This window comes from Rhipicephalus microplus, chromosome 6 (genome assembly GCF_043290135.1).
Source record: "Rhipicephalus microplus isolate Deutch F79 chromosome 6, USDA_Rmic, whole genome shotgun sequence".
Lineage (NCBI taxonomy): Eukaryota > Metazoa > Arthropoda > Arachnida > Ixodida > Ixodidae > Rhipicephalus > Rhipicephalus microplus.
Window position 1 is genome coordinate 173,506,963 of NC_134705.1, and position 25,257 is coordinate 173,532,219.

General features: G+C 49.1%; 1 protein-coding gene across 8 annotated transcripts in view; it reads right to left on the reverse strand.

Moving 5' to 3' along the window:
- Window positions 1-25,257, reverse strand: part of LOC119167044 (heterogeneous nuclear ribonucleoprotein L) — a 137,096-nt gene that overhangs the window by 20,014 nt on the left and 91,825 nt on the right. For all 8 annotated transcript variants that reach the window (XM_075867032.1, XM_075867030.1, XM_075867031.1 and 5 more), the window contains one exon: window positions 21,737-21,833. In XM_075867032.1, coding sequence (XP_075723147.1) covers window positions 21,737-21,833 — 97 coding nt within the window. The remainder of the gene's footprint in view (window positions 1-21,736; window positions 21,834-25,257) is intronic.

Consider the following 25,257-nt stretch of genomic DNA (forward strand, 5'->3'; position numbering starts at 1 on the left):
GCAGGCCGCAGAAGACGAAGCCCACACCTGAGTGCGGCCCAAGATTCCATTTGCTTATACGGGACGACACGGTGAGAGTGTTGTAAAAAAAACCAAGAAAAACACATGAGTGAGAAGCCAATCACCCGATATTCTTTTTCCGTACACACTTAAAAAAAAAAGTAAGGAAAACGCTTGTAACCACGAACAAATAGTAACAGCAGCTGTTACTAGCTTTTGCGTATTGTTACAAACTTTTCACATTGCACGCGTTTAACGAACTAAATAGAGTTAAACGAACCTTAGAAAGCGTTATTTCGAACTTTCGCAACATATCTACCAAGACCCATTAAAGCTCGTTGAGGCGCTATTAGCAAGCTCGGTACTTCCGCCTTGAGCTGAGGCAGTATTACGCGAAAGCTACCGGGCATATTGATTTGTTTTCACACGTTTGAATGAAAGTTCCAAGCTACGTTTACTCGCACACGTAATAAAATCGTCCGCTATATAAATATAGAGCCTAATTTCAAGATTGCATCCAAAAGCCTAGCTGCTCATCGGTACCAGGTGCGTTCCCGAGAGCTAAGGCTATAAACAGAGCCGCTCATGTATTTATAAGTGCCGTGTAGAATGATTATGCGGGCTGCTGCTCTCATTTACGACATTAGGTGCATTCACCCAATACTGCAACACTATGCTCATTGCTCGGCAATTTGACATTTATTAAGAACGCGCAATTTGCGTGGTTACCATGCCTTTTTTTTTGGCGGGGGGGGGGGGGGAGAAAGAGGAGACATAATTTGTTATTACCTGCACTTTACAAGTTAGGAACTAGAGGAGCAGTACCCGCCACTAACTGTGTAACGTCAAGGGTATGTAACGGTTACCAACCTCCCCGCCACTTACTGGACTTACTAACCGTCTGGTAATATATGTGAAAGTAGTTAGTGAACCAAAATAGAAAAATAGGAGCGTAGAACACATCCTCCCATCTGTGCCTAAAAACAATTTCCCTCCATTTCTCTCTCATCCAGGTACGGAGCAACGCTCGGCAGAGAAGTAATCCAGAGAGTGCGTCAGTCCAGCTTCTATAAGGCCGACGACGCGGGCACAGCTTTTCAAGTGCACGGTAAACAGCAGACGCCGCGGGCAGGTCCGTACGGATCTTCTTCCAGTGGAGGGGGCGCAAGCAGCTGCGTCTCAGCGGAATGACGGTGCCTTAAAACGAGGGTTAAGAAGAATGATTGATATGTGAGGTTTAACGTCCCAAAACCACTATATGATTATGAGAGACGCTGTAGTGGAGGACTCCGAAAATTTAGACCACCTGGGGTTCTTTAACGTGCACCCAAATCTGAGCACACGGGCCTACAACATTTCCGCCTCCATCGGAAATGCAGCCGCCGCAGCCGGGATTCGAACCCGCGACCTACGGATCAGCAGCCGAGTACCTTAGCCACTAGACCACCGCGGCGGGGTAGGGTTAAAAAGAAGAAGAAGCACAGAGGCAGTGTCGACCACTTGGCCGCTGAATGGTGTGAAAGCTAAACGTACGCAGTGCAGCTATGAAGGCGACCGAGAGAGCTCCACAGATACTCAAAGGGACGCGGGTAAAAAAAAAAAAAAAAGGAAGGACGCGGCAAGCACTCTCCATGAATGAGACACCGCCATCGCAGAGTAAGGAGTGAACGGCATTTAGGAGGAGACGCCGGCTCACTTTGGGCGCTGATCCCCGGGAAGGGAGGGCGCACACCACACACTGCAGTGGTCGGGAAGCTCGAGAATGAATGAACGCAAAAATTTATTTCAAATGTTTTCCGGTGAAGGTGGAGCCCTCAATCCAGGGCCCCTGCGGCCTTTGCCATCTTGCAAGCTCTGTCGATCAGCTTGAGCTGTTCTTCAGGCGTATATTCCCGGATAGATTTTACTCAGAAGACTGAGATTTGGGTTACGTATTAGTCTGCAGCCGTCTCCAGGCAACCGACTGCTCGGTGCTGCGAGGCAAACGGGCTCGGAACACTCTGGACACGGGTCAAAGCGAAGAAAAAGCACAGACAGAACGCGACGGCCGTCCAGTGCGCGTTGATTTCTAAATATGGCGACGCAATAACACAGATAGGATCGTCGTCCGACTGGAGAAATTCACTACCCGGTGAGGTCACAGAGCACCGCGCTGAAACCCCGTCGCCTCGAAAGTGAAGAAACAGAGCGAGAACGCGAGAAGAGCGCCGGCGATTCGCTCTTCGCCTGCATGCGGTAGTTGTCCCGCCACGTGATAAATAAAAAATATCAGCACGAAACAAATTGCCACGGCAGTCAGTTACCGCACTTGGCCAGAATGCCGAAAACGTCAAGTTTCGACACTTTTCGGCAAGCCCCAGTGCCTTGCACACCGGTAAGAAGTAAAACACCAGATATTATACACGTTCATTGCGTGCACGGCCACTCACAGAACGAATGCTGCCACTTGGACGTCCATTCTGAGTGGCCATGCATAAAATGCCTTTTTTTTTTTTAAACGAGGTGTACGTTCAGCGTAAGTCGGAGAGTGCCGCTCCAGCCTCGTAGACCTCTGCACCCTTCGTAGCTCACGTTGCTACCGAGCGATAACAGTTTTTAGCGTGTCTTTCTTAAACGCCTGGCCACCGGGGTTCCCGAATAACGAAAAGCCTGCGAGTTCGCGTTAAGTAGCCTGTCTTGACAGAATTCACCTGTAGCCTGTCTTGACAGAATTCAACAACAAAATACGCCGCGACGTCGATGTGAACGTTTCTTTGTCATTGTCATTCGAAGCAACATTGCGCCACGACAAAAATTTAAGTGCACAGGTGAGGAAGGTCAAAAATAAAACAAAGCATAGAACTAAACTGAAAGGGAGGTAGCGGGGGAAAAAAGGTGGCTTTGCTCGCGCTAAAGATCCCGCCAGCAGCAGTGTCTCGCAGCCTGGAACGAAAGACGGGATTTTCTTCCTCGAGTTCATTTTTACGAACATATCAAGGTAGCGTGTGCACACACACACACACACACACACACACACACACACACACACACACACACACACACACACACACACACACACACACACTGTGCTGAGACACGGGCTATTGCAAATCATTGCAAAAACTTTTCCTTCACTTAATGAGGACAACATTCCTCTATTATGCCGTTCTTGTGAAGACGCGGGCACTAGAGAGGTCAGCACGATAATCCTCGCTGCCCTTGCTACGAGATGGGAGGAAAAAAAAAAAACAGAGAATGGCCTTCTAAATCCCGACTTATAAGCCGAGACAGACGGGAAAGGACTGCTTTTTTATTTATATTTTGGCAATATTGTCTGTACACTTGAGGGAAAAATAAATCTACAATACGATCCACGAATGACGAAATAAAATTCAGAGCGCGACCAGATACCGCCGACAGATAGAAGTCTCGAAGAAAATCGAGCCGCTTTCGAGGGAAGACGCTGGAGCGTACGACGGAGCTAGCAAATCCCGCCTCGTGTCCGGTCTAAAAAAAGACGTTTCTCCAAAGCGCTCACCGGGAGTTACATTATGAAAACAGGAGAAGCCTAGAAGCAGAAATGCGCGGATTTTCATTCACTGCGCCAAGAGCTAGTTCGAAAGAAAAAAAAGAAAAAGAATCGTAAATGGAAAATTAGAGAAATGTCAAATGCTCGGAGAGATTCCCCCCCCCCCCCCACAAGCGGAGCTTCCCCGCATGACATTCAATCATTGCTGAAAAGAGATGGCCAAGCAATAAAGCTGCAAAGCAGCAAGAATCACGAAAAAATTTTCTTGTGAATTTCTTGACGCAGAGCCGATCAGAATGGCTCTCAATAAATTCAAGAAATGAAGTAAAATAAACAACAAAGAACAGCATGAGTATATCGAACAGGAGTAAGGAGAACACAGGTCCATCATAAGCCAAGCCCTTATCGTGGGGGACAATCTCCTCCTCCCCTCTTCAATTTATTGGCATGTCCTCCATTCTCCTAGAGCCGCCGAGTTCCGCTCAAAACCAGAAATGACGAAATGGAATATTTCACCCTCAAGCTCTTTATACGACGAGAAAAAAAGATTGCCAACAAAAGGCAGAACACAAGACCGTGAAGTTTTTTTTTTTTTTTTTGTAGAGGCTCCCCCGTGATCAAATGACTCGACAATGAAGCCACCGGCGCAGAAAAGTGCCGCTTTCCAGAGATAAATGGTAATGTGCGTGTGCGTGAGACGGAGAGAACACGCGACAGCTGCTGTCAGGGGCACTCCAGATGCGACCGATTCCTTGTCCGTCAGGTGGCCGTTAACGGAATCGACGAGGTAATCGACGTCGGCGTCAGCTTTGCAAGACTGCGACGGAGGTGATCTTTATCGAGACGACGGCCGTGGCCGTCGACAGGCTCTTCCCTCCATTCGGTCGGACTTAGAAGGGGAGGAGGAGGGGGGGGGGGCGGCGGCTCTGGTACGCAAGGCAGCGCAGATCAGGCCGGCCACAGTTAGAGGCAAAGGTGTTTGTTTATCGACAGGGAAGAGTGAGAACCGACTTAGAAGTGTGGCAGCTTGGGCTAGTCGGTATGACATGACGATAGTTATAGCGCGAGAACAGAGCGACGACACAGAGACAAGAAACGGTGGCGATACTACGTGTCCTTCTGGTCTCATGTTCTCGCGCTATAACTATCGTCATGACAACTGGCAGCAGTCTGTGCCCACCTGTGCAGTCTTTCCTGACAACACACACACACACACACACACACACACACACACACACACACACACACACACACACACACGCACACGCACGCGCGCGCGCGCACGCACGCGCGCGCACGCACGCGAAGGAACGAAAAACTGCGCCACAAAGAAGCGGAACCAAAGAAGCAGACGTGGGCGAAACTACATTTACAAGCGTATGTACGAAACGAAGTAACAACGCAAAAGCTGCGAGTCTGATGAGATTTCGACGTGGGTGCGCTGACCAGCACCAGCAGCGGGATGAGAAGGAACGCCACGGAATTCATCTGAAGCGTTAATAAATGAAGGGGCCGAAACCTCGCGTAACGCGCCGTTATTAAAATTGCCAGCCGGTATCACTCATACGACAGTGCTGGCGATGGAGGCGAACACGTTAGGGTGTGACGAGTATTACAAGCGTAATGGGAAGTCCCGGGTGACACCGAAAGACAGAGACACGGCTCTTGGTTATAAGAAAGACGGAGAGACACGGCTCCTGGTTATAAGAAACTGGTCCGGAGAAGACCACCGGGAATGTCGGGTAATATAGCGCAGGGGGGGGGCCGTTGCTCATCCGAGACCGTTAGTGAGTTAGATGGAATGAATTCACGCCGCGAGGGGAAAGGAATGAACGCAACAGGAACAAAGCCGAATGTTACGCTAAGTAGTCCGAGACGTGGCGTTGCTCAAGAAGACGCCGGAGTATGGAATCGCGGCTGCTGCATCCAGCAAAGGGACTTTCGCGCTGTCTACCCCTTCGAAGCTAACTGAACGGTTACTCACAAAGGTTTGGCAAGCAGACTCGCAGCCTGCCCGACTTCAAGAGGAGAAATAAAAATCTATTCAGTGGCGTAAAGTTTCCTATAGATACATCAGAGGGAAGTCGGGTGCTATAGTGTCTATGGGAGCTGCAACACACGGATTTGACTAATCTTCCTTCTTTCAGCTCCATTTGGCCCGAATCCGCTTCTCCGCAAGACAAAGCGGGCATTACTATTTAGCAGAAAAACACTAATACTTAACAGGCGCAAAGTTCAAAACTGTCTAAACGGACGTTTGCAAACCGATCTACAGCTTTCTCATTCAATTTTATTTCTTCATTTCTTTAAAATATAGTTAATTATACATTAATTAAACAACTTTTGAGAACAATACCATAGTCTGACTAACTACAGGCAACGGTAAGCAACATGCGTTTGGTCGCGTCGTAATTACGGGTTCCGGCATATTTTTAAACTCTGGAAAAAGTTACGTGGGACATCCTGTATACTATTCCCATGCTGTCTGTACGATCGTAACACACACGTTTATTTTGGGTTACTAAAAGTGGCGCACGTCTTATGTATAGGGCACGTCCTGTCCACTGCCTTGGTCCTAGTTTTAACACAATGGCTTCCTTGAATTTAGCGAACGAACAAACGAACTAGCTCAATGCTCTACACTGTTTAGAGAGAGAGAGAGAGAGAGAGAGAGAAAAGGCGAAGAAACGACCGTTATCCCGCCGTAGTTTCATACGTCCGAACGAAGGCCTGAGAGGGGGAAGCTCGGCAGTTTTGGCATCCAGAGCACGGCTCTATAGGGAAGACCGAAAAAAAAAAAAAGATGCGATGGGAAGGAAGCACAAAAGCATTTCTTGAATCTTTCATGGGACACCAGAGCGGCGGCGAAGCGAATCAGATGAATAGATGAGGGGAGGACCAGGGGCGGAACTTGGTGGAACCAAGACGGAGACATCAGAGAGACGGGAAGAAAGGAAAAAAAAAAAACACCAACGAAAGTAGCCGCTTTGCACCGGAAAACGGGCCGAGAACAGCGTCCGCTCAGTACTGACCCAATGTCCCTAGTCCCATACACGTTTCTTCCTCTTTTGTTATAGTCAGAGTTGCGAGTTCCTCCTCTATGTGAAGTCATGAGGCTCACGATGTCACAGAGAGAGAGAGAGAGAGAGAAACAAGAGAAGGGCCCTAGCCTATCGAAGTCAAGAGGAACTTGCAAGGTGCCGCAAGGACGAGTCACTGGGACGTCACGGAGAGCCGGTCTCGGTCGGTGTATCACGCGAGAGGGAGACCTAGAAGCGTGAGGGCACCGCCTCCTTTGCGGCAACACTTTTTGTTGTTTCATCTCGACGGCTCTACTATAGTAGTGCGTCGTCTCCCGTAAGCGTCTGTACACCGAAATACGAGTGTACCAATTGCGCAGAGCTGCCGGACATAATACGCGCAAACAATGTCAATCGACATAGTAGTACCATCGTTCTCGCCTCCGTCCCATCGTGCCCTCGGCGAATAGACGAGTCTCGGCGGAAAAAAAAAGAAAGAAGAAAAACATGCCAAGGCAGCTTTAGCGCACAACAGAGATCCACGCACAACGGCGGCTCCCTCATTGCTCCTAAGATTACGGCGAAGGCCCTCACCGCTGGGTTAGAGATGTGCTGCGGGCAAAGTGCCTCAAAGTGTGCGGGCAAAGCGGACAAAGTGGGCAAAGTGTTCGGGAGTCGTCCACATCCATCCGGCGCGCAGCCCGCTTATGACGAGCGCGAAAGAGGAAAAAAAAAAATGCTGAAAGACAAGTCACCACGCGATACCGAAATAGTTGCGAGTATGCGCAGATGAACTTTTTTTCCCCCTTGAAGAAGGTAACTGTTCCGGATGTTAGAAACACACACACACACACACACACACACACACACACACACACACACACACACACACACACACACACACACACACACACAACGAAATGTATAGTTTCGAAATGAAGTTAGCCGATGATATCAAGACCCAGCGGCACATAGTGCGCATGAGGAGGTTGCTCCCATGTTCCCTATAAAACCATGCTCAGCAAGCAATTTCAGCGTAGCGACTTTGTCGGAGCAGTAAAGGCGCGGCTTTGGAGCATCTGCAAGTGTTTTCGTAGCAGGAAAAAAAAATGCTATTTCAGAGCAGCCATTGGTGTTTTCGGAGCAGATAGCAAAAGTATGCCACACAACACAGAACAGCATCGCGTGAGCGTCTCACAAATAATATATATTAGGAAGAATATTTCACAGACAACAACGAATGTAAATTTCAAGAAATCAAATAATAAAATAAGCAAGTGCTTATTGAATGCGCCGTGGTATGAGTTAGCCTATATATTTAAAATACAATATCGGTCATGCCCACATTTCACTAAAACATCATGTACGTCGAAGAAAAAGGCTAAATGAAGTGAATTCGTGATATCCCAATAATTTCTTGCGTAAATGAAATCAGAGCCGGCCGCACTGCACACTAGGATGATAGTACATACAGATTACTTTCGGTTTATTTCAAGGCTTGCCAGCTAGTCGTACAGTTAAAAAGCCTCAGCCTCATTTTCTCAGTACCATTTCGGAACAGGTTCGAAGACGTTGCTAACAAAAAAAAAAAAAGCCATTTGGAGCAGGTCTTTTATGACCCCAATTCCGTGTACACACCGAGGTTTCTTTCAAATAGTACGCCAAATAAGGATGAGAAAGTTTACAAAAACGACGCCAAACATAAGAGCACGTTTGTATACAACTTCGCGCTCCGCATTCAACAGCCGCGAATTCCATCTTTCAAATCCCAGATTTTTTTGTTTTTGTTGTTTTTTACGTGCACTTTTTTCCCCCGAATAGCGTTACAATTCTTCCGACACGATCCAACAGCAACAAGGGCCGGCTGCCGACCGAAAGCGTCGACGCTGGGTATTTCACTCGCAGGCACCTGAACGGAATTTCTTCGTTCATGCGTCACTGCCACAACGTGGCGGCCCGACAAAGCAACGCAAGTTCTCTTTCGCCGAAGCCAACGAGAACAACGTGTGGCACAGGAAAACGACGCCGGGTCTGGAATATCGTCTCGCGTCCTCACTACGCCCCATTCTTTAGGGCCTTACTATTTTTTGCTTGGTTATTGCAGCAAAAAGCCCCGAACGCCACTTCTTGGACGACGTTCAAACGAAGGGAGCAGCGGTCTATTCTGTTTCTTATGTGGGTGGTTTTAGCCCATGAAAAAAAAAAAGACGAAGAGAAAGAAGAAGCAGAAGACCAAGAAGAAGCAGAAGACCAAGCAGAAGACCAAGAAGAAGAAGATAATCATGGTGACCATTTCTCGCGTTCTCTGAAAACGTGCTCGCGTACGCAACTAGCCCCGGTCGAACTTAAGCCCACATGGCACGTACGGCCGCCAACGCGACGTGCAAAACAGCCTGGCTGTATATACTGAACTCACAAAAAAAACAAAAAAACACAGCACCCTTGATTCCGAACCCCCCACTCGGCGGCAGACATCCACAGAGTTCACACGTGTACGTACGCACTTTACTCTTCTTACGCCGATAAAGCATTTCAATTTTTTTTTGCTATTGCCTGCTTTCGTCACTGGAGACATCCGTACGCGTAACTTGCAACTATGCCACACCGCGGAACCCTGGGATACGGTCACGGCATGCGCCACAATCACCCAGTACATGCAGCAGCAGCTATTCCCGACGGGAATCGCTCTGTTGCACTCAACAAATATCGCTATTGCCCCATTGATATGTGGGGTTTAGCGTCCCAAAACCCCCATACGATTATGAGAGACGCCGTAGTGGAGGGCTCCGGAAATTTAGACCACCTGGGGTTCTTTAACGTGCACCCAAATCTGAGCACACGGGCCTACAACATTTCCGCCTCCATCGGAAATGCAGCCGCCGCAGCCGGGATTCGAACCCGCGACCTGCGGGTCAGCAGCCGAGTACCTTAGCCACTAGACCACCGCGGCGGGGCAACTTTGAATTATTTGTAATGAACGAATATACACGTAGACTGGATGCAACCACCTGTAAAGGTAGTTCCACAGCAAAGCGGCAGTGCCATGCGAACAAACCATTTACCGAGGGGAAATTTGCACTGTCGCGAAGCCGCACTTCCAGTTGAATGGGTAGCCGACGATTTTACACCGTCGCCGTCATGTCGTGTCATGTATAACACTACAATTAATTGCTATCGCAATTATTGCTTCACCCTTGCGGTGAAATAGTTCCTTCCACGTTACTTCAAGCTATAAAAGCGACATTCACACATGACTTCCAATTTTTACAAATAGTGTGTAAGCCCCTTGGGCCACTACGAAAACCCTCATTTTTTTAACAGTATGCGACTTATACTATGGGAATTACCGGAGTCATAATTATTCGGCTAAACCACTATTCGTTCAAAACTCAAATTTAACAAGAATAGACCCTTTATTTTTCATGAAGAAGAGTATTATAAATTCGTTACAAATTTACCACCCGACCGCCACTTTAGACGGCTAAGTAGCTAGCGCCGTATCTCGCCGATGCTATTCAGCCGACTACGTAAGAAGTGGAAGGAGGGGTGCGACGGCCACTGTCCAATCAGCGCCCTTATTCAGCCGTCTACCGCGAGCACTGGAGCACACAGCCTGAGAAGCCGGCGCGCACTGTTGAGTGTTGCAGTCCGTGGCTTCGACCTCGCCTTCCCGGCATAAATAAGAGAATCAGCGCGCTAACGAAGCCGTGCTGGCACGTCGATAGCCAGGGGGGAAACCGCGGGCGACGAGTGCGAACACGAGAGCGTGGACGCTAAGAAAAATATAAAGAACTACCTAGAGAGGGAGGGACATAGGGAGGTATAGACATATACGATGAACCACATAAGACATGTAAACACATCACACGTTAAGACAGAAAGAAAATGCAAGGGGAACGGACGTCCGGGCTCGGAACCAAGTTGGGAATCGTTCCTGGGAAGCCGAAGATGGCTGTTGTGAGTCGAGCCAGTCCAAGCCAAACCGATGGCGTACGTGGTCGAAACAAAAGCGACGGCAGCGAACGCTACGCGCCGTAGCGCGATCGCATTGCATCGAGCCATCGGGAGGTTCTACAAAGAGCACAGCTGCGCCGAGAGATAGACGGGATGAAATAGATAGATAGGTAGATAGATAGATAGTCTCAGTGGATCAAGACAGAACCGTGGAAACACACATCAAGCAACCATAAAAGTCAAATCGAGGAAGCGCAGAAAAACACTTAACAGGAAACAGCGACCCTGACGAATAAAGACGCGTCCGAAGAAAAGACGCGAGCGGGCAATTAATGGAAGCAAGAAAACCGAAGTGAAGCGTTTTGTTTTTCTTTCATTTTTTGCCTCTCGTCTTGTGTTCAAAAAAAAAAAAAGCGTCTTGTGCGATGCTTTTTTTTATCAGCAAACCGACGAACGGAGCAGGAAAAAGCAAGAGTGAGCACAAAAGAATCTTCAAGTGAGCGTAGTTAACTGCCCGAGAAGCTTCACGTCTAATCTGCATAGCGTACAGAGAAGATGGCGGCTCGACGGCATTTCATTTCGCAGCCGCCTCCATGCCATAATGCAGCCGTCAGCGTGGCGGTAATGGCAGTGTAGGAGTTCAGCAAAAGAACGAAAAAGCCCGCTGCCACCGCGAGGCACATTGAAGGGCGCAAAGTCGCTACTAGCCCGGCACAGAGTCACTAGCCCTGAAACAAGACGCGGAGGCAGGCGCGGGTCTCGAAATAATCCTCGTGTGCGTCCGGTTCATTGGAAGCTGCCAGAAGAGAGAGAGAGAGAGCGAGAGAGAGCGAGAGAGGAAAGTGAAGGAAACGTGCGCGAGTCGGGGATTATAAACCGTGCACCAGCTCTAGCAAATCTGCCGATTGAGCGACGCACGTGTATACATCGACAGCCGTTACGAAGCAACTGACGTCGAAGTATTATTTCGTCTTAGCTATACTCGTCACGCAATCAGAAAGGAAGATGTGCAGCGATAGGAAAGGTGCGTAGAGGTCGGACCCAGAAGCTCGAACCACGACACGATTATGAGACGCCGTAGTGGAAGGTTCGAGAAATTTGGACAACCCGGGATTCTTGCACGTAAATAGGAGTAAACGGGACGCGGGCAGCATATTCGGCTCCGTCGCAGATGCGGCCGCCGCCATCATTGCGGGATGCGATCCCGCGACCTTCGGAAGGGTCAGCAGTCGAGCCCACCGGGTCACCACGGCGGATAAGCCTCGAAGATTGGAAGCAAATCTTTACCGGACTGCTGCATGCGAGTACAAAGGCTGAAGCCCACTGAATTTTTAGATCTTTTCTCATCTTTTGTTTCATTGACCTTGCTACATGCGCGCGTCATGCCACTGTATATATTCCTGGATTTCTAAGTATTATCAATTTTTTTGCAAGTTGGCACCCCCACTGTGTATTTCTTGCGCACAGTTTTTGTGCCAGCAACTCACCTCAAGTATGAACGAAGAAGTTAAACATCCCACGCTTGCAAGTTTCGGCGGCTCCCTCTCAGAAAAGCTGACATTTTGGACGTAAGAATGACGGCTAATGCAGGAACTTGCACATACATACACGCGCAAAAAAACGCAACGAAATAATAAAAAAAACGTTGATTCTGTTTCTCCGCTCTTTTAACGTAGCGGTACTTTCCAACATAGCTCCTTTTCTGACGCTTTTTGAAGCATTAGAGAGGTCGGCCTCTCAATTTGACGGCGTACCAGGCGGGTCCTAATACGCTGTCAAGCCTGTCTCAACTGCAGTATAGGTGAGCGGTACGCCTTAAAAGCATCGCGCCATGTTATGCACTCCTTCAAACACGCACGCACAATTTTGATAGCTCGAAAGAGGAGATTCTTAGCCGAAGTAACTGGTCGGTGCGGTGCGTACTTTAGTCCAGTACCCGATTAGCGCTTTGGAATTTACTATTAACCAAACGACACGTCGCTTTAATGATAGACAGCAAAGGTCGGTGCAATAACTAAAAACACACGTTTGTAAATTCCAAAGTGTGTTAGACGAAAGGCTTATCAGCGTCAGTGTTATCACAATAGAGCCGAAGAAGGCTCGAACAGTGCTGAGTTTTTTTATTTATTTTTTAAGCATCCGCTCATCGATAGCGTATACACTCCGTCACCAGAAAAAAAAAAGTTCATACACATCAATTTTCCAGAGGGCCCACTCCGCGATAACCCAGCACTCGTCAAAAGCCCATGAAGTGCTACGAAGAGAGTTCTTAGAACGCGTTTTCGATCAGTATAAACGATCTTCGACCGAGTGGGGGGGGGGGGGGGGGCTGTATTTTTACATTGACATGTGTCAGCAATAAAAGGGCACTCCTGTCAACGCTTTATTACCCCTGCCTCGTTTCTCCTTCGTCGTCTTATCGACAATGCTACCAGGGACGCAAAGAGCGAACTCAAAAAAGATCAACGCCACACCCGGCGAAGTCCCACAGGCGTCCTCTCCCCCCCTCCCCATTGACACACACACACACACACACACACACACACACACACACACACACACACACACACACACACACACACACACACACACACACACACACACACACACACACACACACAGCAGGTGACGGAACACTGCAATAAGCAACGACAGCGGCTGTGTCAGCGCATTTCCCCTTTTGTTCCTCACGAACATAAAAGGGCGAGCGAAGTTAAGACGAAGGCGCGGAAAACGCGTAAAACAACAATCCCCCACGAATGCAATCGAAACAAAACGTAATACTAAAGACGAGGCCGACACGTTTGCGAGCCCAGTAATTATCCGCGGAGGCTATTTTTACTCGCACTCTCGGGCGCGAACTCTGGCACCGCTCGATGGGAGGCACGGCATTATGGAGCTGGCTAGCCGCATGATGCTAGAGCACCGTGGAAAAGAAACTATAGAAAGTTCTAGTGCCACGTCCCCAAAGTTATCGCGTGCTTTAGCGCTGTTGAGAAACGGCCTCCGAAATCCCGCCGCTGACCTCCACTGTTGAGAACGACGGACCGATCCCGCCGAAGCCACCACTGTTGCGAAAGACGGCGACGCCAACACGGCCCCGGAGGCGCCACTGCTTTCAACTCCGCCGGGAAGGTCACCAGCCGTTTGGTAGCGTATGTTTATCAGCTCGCGACTGCTTCTGCGCAGAGCTGATAAGACGAGCGGACGAGACGACGGTGAGTTAAACAAGGTTTATGTACAGCATATTTACAGAGGCGTTACAATTTCGGCACTGGGGCCGACAGAGACTCGAAGAGCCGAGCTCTTCTCTCTAACACATAGTTCAGCCTTTCGCCTACGACCGCTGATCGCGACACGCCGCAGGGCTTCTTTTATTTGCACCGGGTCCAACCAAAGTGTCCAATCAGAAGCGCCGCGGGTCGTCCGAGCAGATTCCGCCAATGGGGGGTCGCCGCGCCATGCGTCAGACCACCAGGCACGAGAACGCCGGCTCGCTGTCACGTGCGCCGATGACTCAATGCACGTGGGCGAGAGAGGCGCCGCGCGTGTTCACGCCGTTGAGATGTTCGTGTCGGGCAGACGGCGGGCTGGCCTTGACCCAGATTGCCTTTTTCAGAGGCACGGTCGTTTGACGAGGACTCGCTGGCATAACAGCACCCCCGCCGCCAGACAATGCACCGGAAAGACGAGCTGCTTCCACGGGGCTCGGATGTCAGGTGCGCTCGTTCGCCAGGTCCCTCCAGGTTCGCCTCCAGGGCCATGGGGAGAATACAGCTCCAGACTGGTCCGGGAACACATCCCATTTTTGACGACGGATCCCAGCTCCACTGGCTTGTCGCCACAACTTGCTGACCAGCTTCACTCGTCTCTTCTGACCATCTTCGGGTTCAGCACTTGTCGATGGTTCTGCAACTTGCTAAGAACGGTTCGACAACAGACAACACACGACACAAGCAAGTGCCCTCGGTCACCCGACAGAACACCAGACAAAGTATAGTACAACATATACCTATCTACGTGTCTATCGGAATTTTGTTCCCTCTACATCAAGAGGCACATGTGGGACAAAAGACCCCTAAAATGACAACTCAAATTTTTTTTTGTTTCCACGTACAACAACGTAACGAATTAGAATACCACAAAGTTGGCCCCTTGAGATCACTCTGAACGAGAGCGCTCAGCCCAGGTCGTGATGAGGTCAAAATTTTGCCCCGAATCGCCAGCCAGAAACCGAAAGGTTAAGAAGTTACTAGCTGGAACGCACTGCTCAATGCACCTGCATTAGCGTATAGCTTTCTCTTTTTTTTTTTTTAGCGAACGTCAAAGTTGCCCTGCCGGAGTACCACGCTCCATCTCAGTAACCGGTCACTTTTAGGCGACGATACCTATGCGGTACCAAGAGCGGCTCACACTTGCGACGTTCCACAGGAGAACAACGATACGGCTTGCTATGGATTGGCTCCTCACCGCTTAGCTCGATATCGTGTTCGATCACCCTCGTGTTTCCGGGGCGGTCCGAAAACACGTCTTCAAACTCAGAACCAATCTTTCTCAGGTCCTCTTTCTCAGGTCCTCCTTCACTTAAGCTAGGCTCTAGGTTTATCTGCTCCCGGATTACTTTCGATCCCCCTTCGATTACTTCACTAGAACTCAAATTTTCTGCTTCCTCTTCCTCTGAAGCATTCATCAACAGATTTACGACCGCTTGATGTTGAACGTATGGTTTCATCAAGTTGTAAATTTTGTCCGGCCGCCTTCCTAATTTCACTTCATAATTTGAATCGCAAGGCTTCGATAATACTGTGGCGGGCCCTTCCCAATCAACCTCAAGCTTGTTCCTTTTGGGTGGCTGCAGCCGCATTACCTGATTATCAACTTCAAAAGCGCGCTTCTTCCCCGATTTCTCGTAGTGCTCCTTCGACAGCACTTTTGCCGCGTTTTTCTGGCTTTCCACGAGCGCTTCAATTTGGCTTTCCACTAGCGCTTCAATCGAGAGATCCTCACTCTGCCCTCGAATGAGCGTCTCTCGATCAACTCCCGGCAGCTCGCTCCAACTTTCCGCTACAGGCGAGAGCGTTGCAACCCTCTCGCTCTGACTCAATGGCGCCACGTCGTCTCCCCTTTCTCCGTAAACCGCGCCGGTCGTGTCGACGACGGGCCGCTCGCGTGACTGCTCCCATGACTCATGCGGAAACTTTCCTTTCTGGGGTTCCGTCGACCCGCCGACAAGGTCACTTGAGAGTTCACCGCATGGAACCAGATCAAGCTGCCGCGATAGCTTCCGCGCTTGCGATCGCGTGAGAGCCATGCACGCTAAGTTGGGGAAGAACGATTTGCCCTGCTCTTTGAGAAGCTGCTCCGAGTTGTTGGAGAAGAGATAAGGAAAACGATCGGGAAGCGCGGCAGACACAGCCGCTTCGGTGCGAAGCTTACCGAACGGGCCTTCAATGACAACCGTGGCGATTGGTAAGCAAGCACTCTGCTCCTCGGCGACTTGCCTGATCCACGCGCATTCTCCTGTAAAGTCGTCTGGAGACACCAATGAAGGATGGACAACATCCATGGTTGCCGCGGAGTCTCTAAGTGCTCGACACGCTTTCCCATTCACACTAATTTCTTGGATATACGGCTCCAACAACCGCATGTTCTTTTCCGATTCTCGGATCGTTGCGAAGGCAAACTTTTCCTGACAGTTTCTCGCGATGTGCCCTTCCTTTTTACAGTTGTAGCAGATTAGCGGCTTCCGTTTGTTTTCCGATTCAAATGCCTGTGTGGTAGAAACCTCACTCGATCTCTCCGCTTCTGTTTGCCCTTCCCCTACACTGTCCTTCGTAAGAGACGGGTCCCTTTTGAAATTACGATGCGGAGCGGGTTTCCGTTGATCAGGTTTCTTTGAAAAGCCCTCTTTTCTTTCATCCTTTTCAACGCGCACTGCCCTGCTATGCAACTTTCGGCGAGTATAATACTCCTCAGCTAACTCTGCTGCCTTGTTTAGCTGTACTTCACCAAGTTTGTCCTGCAGCCAAAGTTTAACATCCTCCTCGATGCAGCGGTAGAATTGCTCCAATGCAACGCATTCCACCACTTTATCGCGGTCGTCATAAACACCTTCGCCCTTGAGCCATTCAATCAAATCGGCTTTAAGACGAAACGCGAAGTCAACGTGTGACTCATTCCCCTTTCTAGCATACCGGAACCTTTGCCTGAAAGCCTCGGGTGACAACTTATAACGTCTCAAGAGCACTTCCTTAACCTCGTCATAGCTCTCAAACGCTTCCCTCGACAAGCAAGTTATCGCGTCGGACACTTCGCCGGGAAGAAGAGCTAGCAGGTTCCGCGCCCAAAGAGACTGCTCCAAAGCATTTCGCTCACAGACGTGTTCAAACTTGACGAGATACTTCGCCATGTCCTCGCCTACTACGAACGGTGGCAGTTGATCCCGAATTCTAATACCGCTGACCTGAATCGTCGGAGAAGCTGCGCTAGGCGCCTGCGAACACTGTAGGATTGCCAATTCTAGTCGTTTCATCTCAAGGCGCTCCTGTCTCTCGGCCTCCTCGCGACGTTCGCGCCTTTCAGCTTCTTCGCGAGCTTCGCGCCTTTCAGCTTGTTCACGTTCGCGAGCTTCGCGCCTTTCAGCTTCTTCGCGAGCTTCGCGCCTTTCAGCTTCTTCACGTTTGCGAGCTTCGCGCCTTTCAGCCTCTTCGCGAGCTTCGCGCCTTTCAGCTTCTTCACGAGCTTCTCGCCTTTCAGCCTCCTCACGGCGTGCTTTAATATCCACCCAGGCCTCATCGACTTCCTCAGCCGACACTCCCTCATCCTTCATGATATCAAGGATCGCTTGCTTTCGTTTCGCACGGCCCAAAGTAATGCCGAGTTCCTCACAAATTTCGATGAGTTCCTTCACTTTAAGGTTCTCCATCGTTCACACTAGCCTCTTGCTGTTTGCCCCTGTTAAGAATCTACTTGCCGTACCCACTATAAGCCTACTAGCAAGACGCGCAAGCAATTTTTCACCCTCCCGTGTTTACCACCTCCGCATTAACTTTGGTTTCAAAGCACTTCAACTTGGCTTGAAACGATCAAAGCTCACTGCAATGCTTCACACAGCCCTTTCTCTAAACTACTACAACCTGAGCTAGAGTAGTCTGGTGAACTGAGGGGAAAACATCAGGCACTCACCGCATCGATGTCGCTGACGCCGGCCGATCCCGCAGCTGCCAACCACTGTTGAGAAACGGCCTCCGAAATCCCGCCGCTGACCTCCACTGTTGAGAACGACGGACCGATCCCGCCGAAGCCACCACTGTTGCGAAAGACGGCGACGCCAACACGGCCCCGGAGGCGCCACTGCTTTCAACTCCGCCGGGAAGGTCACCAGCCGTTTGGTAGCGTATGTTTATCAGCTCGCGACTGCTTCTGCGCAGAGCTGATAAGACGAGCGGACGAGACGACGGTGAGTTAAACAAGGTTTATGTACAGCATATTTACAGAGGCGTTACAATTTCGGCACTGGGGCCGACAGAGACTCGAAGAGCCGAGCTCTTCTCTCTAACACATAGTTCAGCCTTTCGCCTACGACCGCTGATCGCGACACGCCGCAGGGCTTCTTTTATTTGCACCGGGTCCAACCAAAGTGTCCAATCAGAAGCGCCGCGGGTCGTCCGAGCAGATTCCGCCAATGGGGGGTCGCCGCGCCATGCGTCAGACCACCAGGCACGAGAACGCCGGCTCGCTGTCACGTGCGCCGATGACTCAATGCACGTGGGCGAGAGAGGCGCCGCGCGTGTTCACGCCGTTGAGATGTTCGTGTCGGGCAGACGGCGGGCTGGCCTTGACCCAGATTGCCTTTTTCAGAGGCACGGTCGTTTGACGAGGACTCGCTGGCATAACAGCGCTCTCCCTGCCGGCTGCTGGGGAACTGTAGAAAGCGGGGAGGGCACAGTCTTTCTTGGGGAACTTCGACGCAACAAATTTGGTCTGTGTCTGTTGGTCTGTACATTTGTATGTTTGTCTGCCAAAACGATACACCAAACGGCTAAAATCCAACCCCAGCCACAGCGCGCACCAATAATGCTTAAACGTCAGAGTTCATAGTTGAGCGATCGTCAATTAAAAAGCAATTATTGCGCATATCTGAGGCACAATAACAACACATCAATATTCTGCATGTGTGTATTTATAGGGAAAGCATACATACGCAATTCTAAGGATCGTAGCGTTTATCACGCTGCGCTGACAATGCAACGCTACGCACAAAAAGGCAAGTGTTTCCAAAGGTTTTCCAAGACGAAACGGTGGTGGCCCCTGCCCGTCGCTTCACGTTCTACACCTTATCGCCTCTGAGACAGACAAGCTCGCCTTCCTTCGTTGTCGAAGATAACTGCCAGATAGCGCTCGTGTCTCACATGCCTCGATCGATGCGCTCGTTCACCTTCACTACAAATCGAGGCACTCTAACGCAGCGCCTCCAGGATACGATTCACTGATTTCCTCGCGATTCACTCTCTTCAGACGCAAGATTAGCGTCCTTCGACGATATTTGCAGTGAAACATGCAGATACAGTGCTATTTCTTCTTTATAGATTCCCGCAAAGAGAACAATAACAAGAAAACGCAGCGTCTTGGGGGACTCGGAACAAGAACATTTTTAAAGCCCAACGCGTCAGCGCACGGTTTGCAGACTTGAAAACGCGGCCTTTCTCAAAGGAGGGGGGGGGGGGGGGCGCCGAGTCTAGCGGTTAGGGCTTAACGGCAGGGGTGGCACGTGCAGCATACGAATACCAATTGTTGACGGTCGTTCGTTCATCCCCGGATTCGAAATGGGAAGTTAACAAACAGCCAAGAACATACGCGCTCCTCCACTATTGATGGGGAGAGAGAGAGAGAGAGAAACTCTGTACCAGTGTACGAAACCGAGCTCGTCGGTAGGCGACCATTGACGCTGCGCCGTGCTCCTTAACGGGCTGCAGAAATTAGGCGTCTTTTCTTTCCTCTAATCACTACCACCACCAGTACGCGGCGAAGTGAAGATGGCGCCCGTAAGCACGGAAGCGAAGGGAAGGCGACACTACCGTGGTGTTTAAAAGGCAGAGATCCCGGGTCCAATTCGGAGGTACTCGGTTCGAATCTTAGTGCCACCAAGCTGACGCGGGGGGTTGTGGTTGGCACACTCCGAAAAGGTGGCCGCAGCTTTGCGCCCTCTCCTCCATACACACAGCCCCTTCCGTCGTCGCACGAAGCGAGTAAGAAACGGCTCATGCTCGCGTTCGAGTCCAGAGCAGTCATTTAAGGCAAGAGTGGCTCGTGACCCGGGTCGCTTGCTAATAATACTTTGCCAAGTAAACACCGCACGCGAAGCAGTCGAGGCAGCTGTTTGTGCTTTTTTCCTTAACGCCCAATTAGACAACGGGGTCGTCTTGACAGGAGCAGCTGTCGCGCCTGCCAGTGCGCGACGACGCGCACAAAGGCGGGCATTGTACTCATCGGCACATTGTTAAAATCGTATTTACACCCGCGTCCGAAGCTCGGCTCTCCCGTCAACTCACGCTAAAGTTAGGGGACTGAACAATGACGAGGTGCACTGCAGACTTAATCGCCCTGTTCACCACAAAATCTAACGGACCTTGAAAGGGACCCCCTTCGACTACAAAGACGAGATCGTGGTTTCTTGCTAGTCTTCACAATCCTCCCTATAAAGGCGCTACCTCACTGCAGCACGTGGCAATGCCGGCACCAAAGGTATAGTGGTGGTTTCTTGCTAGTCTTCACTATCCTCCCTATAAAGGCGCTACCTCACTGCAGCACGTGGCAATGCCGGCACCAAAGGTATAGGCTATCGGTACTTTTAGGTTCGCGGCTACACGCCGTCACTTACACAGTCGAAAGCGCTCAAAGCTAAGTGAAATCAGTCGATCGCGCACGATAAGCGAGAAAGAAAGAGCGCGCGACGATGTGATGACGGGAGACGCCGTAGGGGTCCGGGGAATTTCGACTACGCCCGTTGGTGGTCCTGTACCGCGCGGCTAAATCTGATAAGCACGCGGCGACCTTCGGTTCCGCAGTGGAGTTCCAGAGTCACGAGACCAGCGTTAAAAGCGTCCATCTCGTGCAACGCAAATCCCTAAATAGGCTTCAAGGAAGCCCAGCTCCACGATTTACAGGTAGAGGCGTCGAGTACAACCGCCATTTTTTTTTTTTATGAAAGGGAACACGCGAGCGCGCGTCAAGTCATTCCTCGAACCACGTATACGTGACGCGGCATGACATTCCTACTATCAATTGCCCGCAGCCCGTCTTGCAGTTTTCCTTCTCTTTAAAGCATCTTTAGCTGTTGCGAGATGCAAGCAGTCCGAAGCTGTGATAGCGACAGTGATAATCGATAACTGTTTGCAGAAAGGTCACCAAAGTATGGATATAAAAAAATAGTACAATAAACGCGTCCGTGATGGAAGTGAAGGCAGTAGAAGGAACGACATCACTGTCGTTTCATTTTCGCGTTGTAGCCACTGCCACATGTGCGGCACGAGGCTCATTGCCCTTTGGTAAAAGTGAAAGGCTGCGCAGTACGCATTAGACGCCTAACAAACATCTGGAATTGGCTCGACTTTGTCTAGACTCCTCGAACTATCATGGATGGATGGATGGATATGGCTGTACCCTTTAGATCGGACGGTGGCTAGAGCCACCAAGCCGTAATACTTAGTGAACCAACAACTAGATTTATCTCTTTTTCTTGCTTTTAAAAAGTGAGGTTGAGGACTCGTACTTTGCAGTGAAGGGTTTAATTTTCACTCGTGCCTTGACTTTAGCCACCAATCAGATAACCTCCTTCTAGTTAAGTCTACCCGCTCAATGTCTATATTGCCCTCACGGTCCCTAAACCCCAGTGCTTTGAAGAACTCTGCGCCATCATCCTGAACTATAGGGTGAAGCCTTTCACAGAACATTATCAAGTGTTCGGCAGTTTTTTCTTCCTCTCCACACGCACTGCATACCGTGTCTACCCCTTCGTATTTGGCCCGATATGTCTTGGTTCGCAATACTCCCGTCCTGGCCTCAAACAGTAGAGAACTACCCCGAGTATTATCATTGATCCTTTCCTTGGCAATTTCCTGCTTAAAAGTGCGATAGATCTCTAGTGCGGACTTCTTAATCATACCGATTCTCCAGCTGCGAGGCGTTGCTGCCACCTCGCGGGCGTCCAGACATGCTCAGAACTGAAAAAAAGAGAAAAAGAGGGACGACTCACCTTGGCGTACTCGATCTTGAGGGTGCAGCATCCGGAATAGATGTCGGCCCCGTTGAGAGACTTCTTGGCACGCACCGCCGCCTCAACGCCGTCGAACCTTTGGTTTTTTTTAGAGCGCGCAGTCAAGGAGCAAACAGGCAAGCTTCATCGGGTGGCACATGAACAACCAACAAACGACGCTCATGAAAACAAAAAGAAAATTCGCACGCGCTCTCAAAGAGAGCAAGACATGAAAGAAGGTCACCTTGAAGACACACGCAAAGCCAGTGAGCGCACCAACACACATGCGACGGAGAGATGATGTCATCGCTCTAGAAGCGATGTCAATCATGCAAGGCACGAAGATTATTGGCGAAAAAAAAAAGCAGCACAATCGGCACCAATGTGAGCAGCTGGCACAGTTACTAGTCGGAGCTGGCGTCACCATTGCAAATATTGTTGGTTTTTAATATATATATATATACACACACTTTTCTTCCGCTTCTTCCCACTTTCTACACTTTTTTCCCTTATTTCATTGAACGAGTGTCTCGTAATGGCAGACTTGGTGTGTTTAGGTTGTATAAGAGGGACAATTAATCAGTTGCCCGCTCATAATAAGTTCACGTGCTACGTGACGCCAAACATACGCATAAGAGTGTTTTTACACTCGTTGTTTGGCTTATAGATGGCGCTTACTGTCACTCCTACCTCTATATTCACATATAAGCCCCAAAAAAGTTGATGGAGGGAAGGCCGCTGTGGTAGCTAAGTGGTTAGAGCATCGAACGCGTTATTAGAAGGTCGTAGGTTCGATTCCTGCCCACGGCTGGTTATTTTTGGTTATTTTTTCATCCACTTTTCTTTCTTCTTATTTACATTCCATTGGTTCTAATGGCTTCCCCTGTACATTCCTTGGCATTACTGTCTGTTAGATCTTTATATATATATATATATATATATATATATATATATATATATATATATATATATATATATATATATATATATGCGCGCGCTTGTTTGTGTTCCCGCTCGGTTCAAGGCAACTTATGCAGATAAATGTATTATACGAAACCGGACTTTACTACGTTAGGGTAATTACAAATGCTTTGGGCGCAGTCAGACAAGTACTTATAGAAACGCAGGGACGCTCTCGGTACACACGGTAGTGCGCCAAAACGAGCATCGGTAACAAAAACAACATCGTCTTATCCGAAGCGAGCCGCGAATCATTTATTGTGAACCGGCGAGTTCACCAAGAAAGCGGGACAAAGAAGACGGTAGGCGCAAAGCGGGCAGCCGTCATTAAGATACGCGTTTCAACGAGCTCTTACGGCCACGTATCCTGCACGGTGCACGTTAAAGTTGTTTGGATTTTTAGCGACCATTCAAAGAGAAAAACCCCAGAAGCACGGCCGCGATGCCCACAGTTCGGAGTAGCAGAGCAGACGATTTCGCCTGCATCGGTCCGTCTCTCGAGCTGCAGTCTACGTCACTTCCGGTAGGCTGCAATGACGTCGTTTTTTCTTCTAGTTTCGGTATCAAAAACTGCTTACTCGGGAAGTTTGGTTGTTTTTTTTTCCTCCCTAGATAAGCACTAGCATTTCGAAGGTGAAATTTGGCAATCAGCATTGTCTCCAGCTAGACTGCCTATAAATCCGATTTTTTTTTTCAAGGTGTGCACAATTTTGGTGCAGTTTTGGCCTTCAAGGCCAAAATGCGTGCGCGCGGTGGTTCCAAATGGATTTACAACCTTAACAAAATACAAACACAAAATTGTTTTCTTCCCCCTTCATCTTTTTTTCTCGCGTCACTTCAAAAACTAACCCCCTCCTATTAAGCAGTAATTAGTATGAAGTATTATTCATTAATTAGTCAGCATTAGTACATATTGAGAAATGACATGTCTAATACGGCGTTCATCATGTTACGGTCCTGGGACGTGAAACGACATATTGAATATATTAAGCGTGGGCACAGGTTTCCAAATTAATTTTTTTTGCTCGATACTAGACAAAAAAAAAGAAAAACGATATACACGACTGCACGATTCCCAACAGACGCTTCGTGTGGCGCACACTGAATCGACGTTATCTTCGCGTTCGGTGGAGACGTATAACGCCGAATTATGGAAGCGCATACCCAGGCCAGAACTTTTTCCAAAGGCGAGGGTGCTCGCTTTAAAAGACGAAGGGCAAACAATAAAGAGCGAGGGAGCGCGCCAGAAAAAAAAAAAAAAAAACAATCCCGGACGTCATCTCCATCGATTCTTGAACAGCCAAAGTGAGAATGAGTTATCGTACTCCAGAACTACCGAAAAAAAAAAAACAGAAATACAACTGACTACCCCCTCCTCCCCGCCAGACATAAATCACGTAGAAATCGGCAAAAAGCGCGGTTATTTACGGGGGCGGGCAGTCGGATACGGCGCAGTCATATCAATAGGGACGCAACAAACAAAAGAAACCACTCGTACGAATGGTATGCCTTAAAGGTAAAAAAAAAATTGTTACACGGTTGAGAAGGAATAACTTGGCACAATAGAAAAACGCGGCACTTTGCTGCTTCTGTACCTCGCACTATTCTCGCGGCAAGCTATTCGCGTGGCGGGCGTAAATTTATCTCAACGTAGCGAGAAACATAAAAAGCCCAGTTCATCCACTTCAGACTGAGGGAGAGACGTTTGAGCAGTCTATAAAGAAAGAACCCCAGACGTTCGATTCACAGAGCGAAAATAGGGAGTATTTTCATAGTGCTGGCTGTACCGGGAATTTCATTTGGCATTTTTCAGGCGGTATTCCATCGAATTTTTCGATTTGCATGTGTAATTCCTTACGCAATATATTATAACAAAGCGAAAAACGACGGACGAACAGAGAGATACCAGCAGACGTTAGTCTCGGTGTGTTAATACTTTGGGGTTTCGTCATCTTTGCGTTTATCGCAGCCTGGTTGGGACCAAGGAGGTAAAAAAAAAAAATCTCGAGTGGAAGCCTTCACTATGCCTTGGAAGCAGATGGGAAGCCAGCGTTTGCCTTAAACATGCTTTTAAGGCAAACGCATGTTTGCCTTAAACGTTACATGCGTTAAGACAAACGTTAAGACAAACATGCGTTAAGACAAACGCATGTAACATGCGTTAAGACAAACGCATGTTAAGCCAGCGTTTGCCTTTACCTTAAAACATGGCCTTTTCGTGTGACATCGTATCCGAGATATAGGTTTTTGGAGTGCTAACGCGACTTCTCGCATAAACATAGAACAACAGATCGCTGTCCCTAACAAAAGTAATACATATGCATTAGCGCATGTAGCTTGCTTTCTACTAATGTTTGTCAAAGGCTTCTTAAAAAAAAAAAGCACTAGCGCACACGTTGAGCAGTATCTATGCGAGGAAATTACAGCTATTTAATTTCGCTTCTACCCCTCACTTAGCGACGAGACCTTAATTCGCAGGAACTTTTTCATTCGAATCTTCGTACACGAGCAGGCTTCTAACACATGAGGTCACGCCTCCTCCACACCCTAATTTTCTTCTC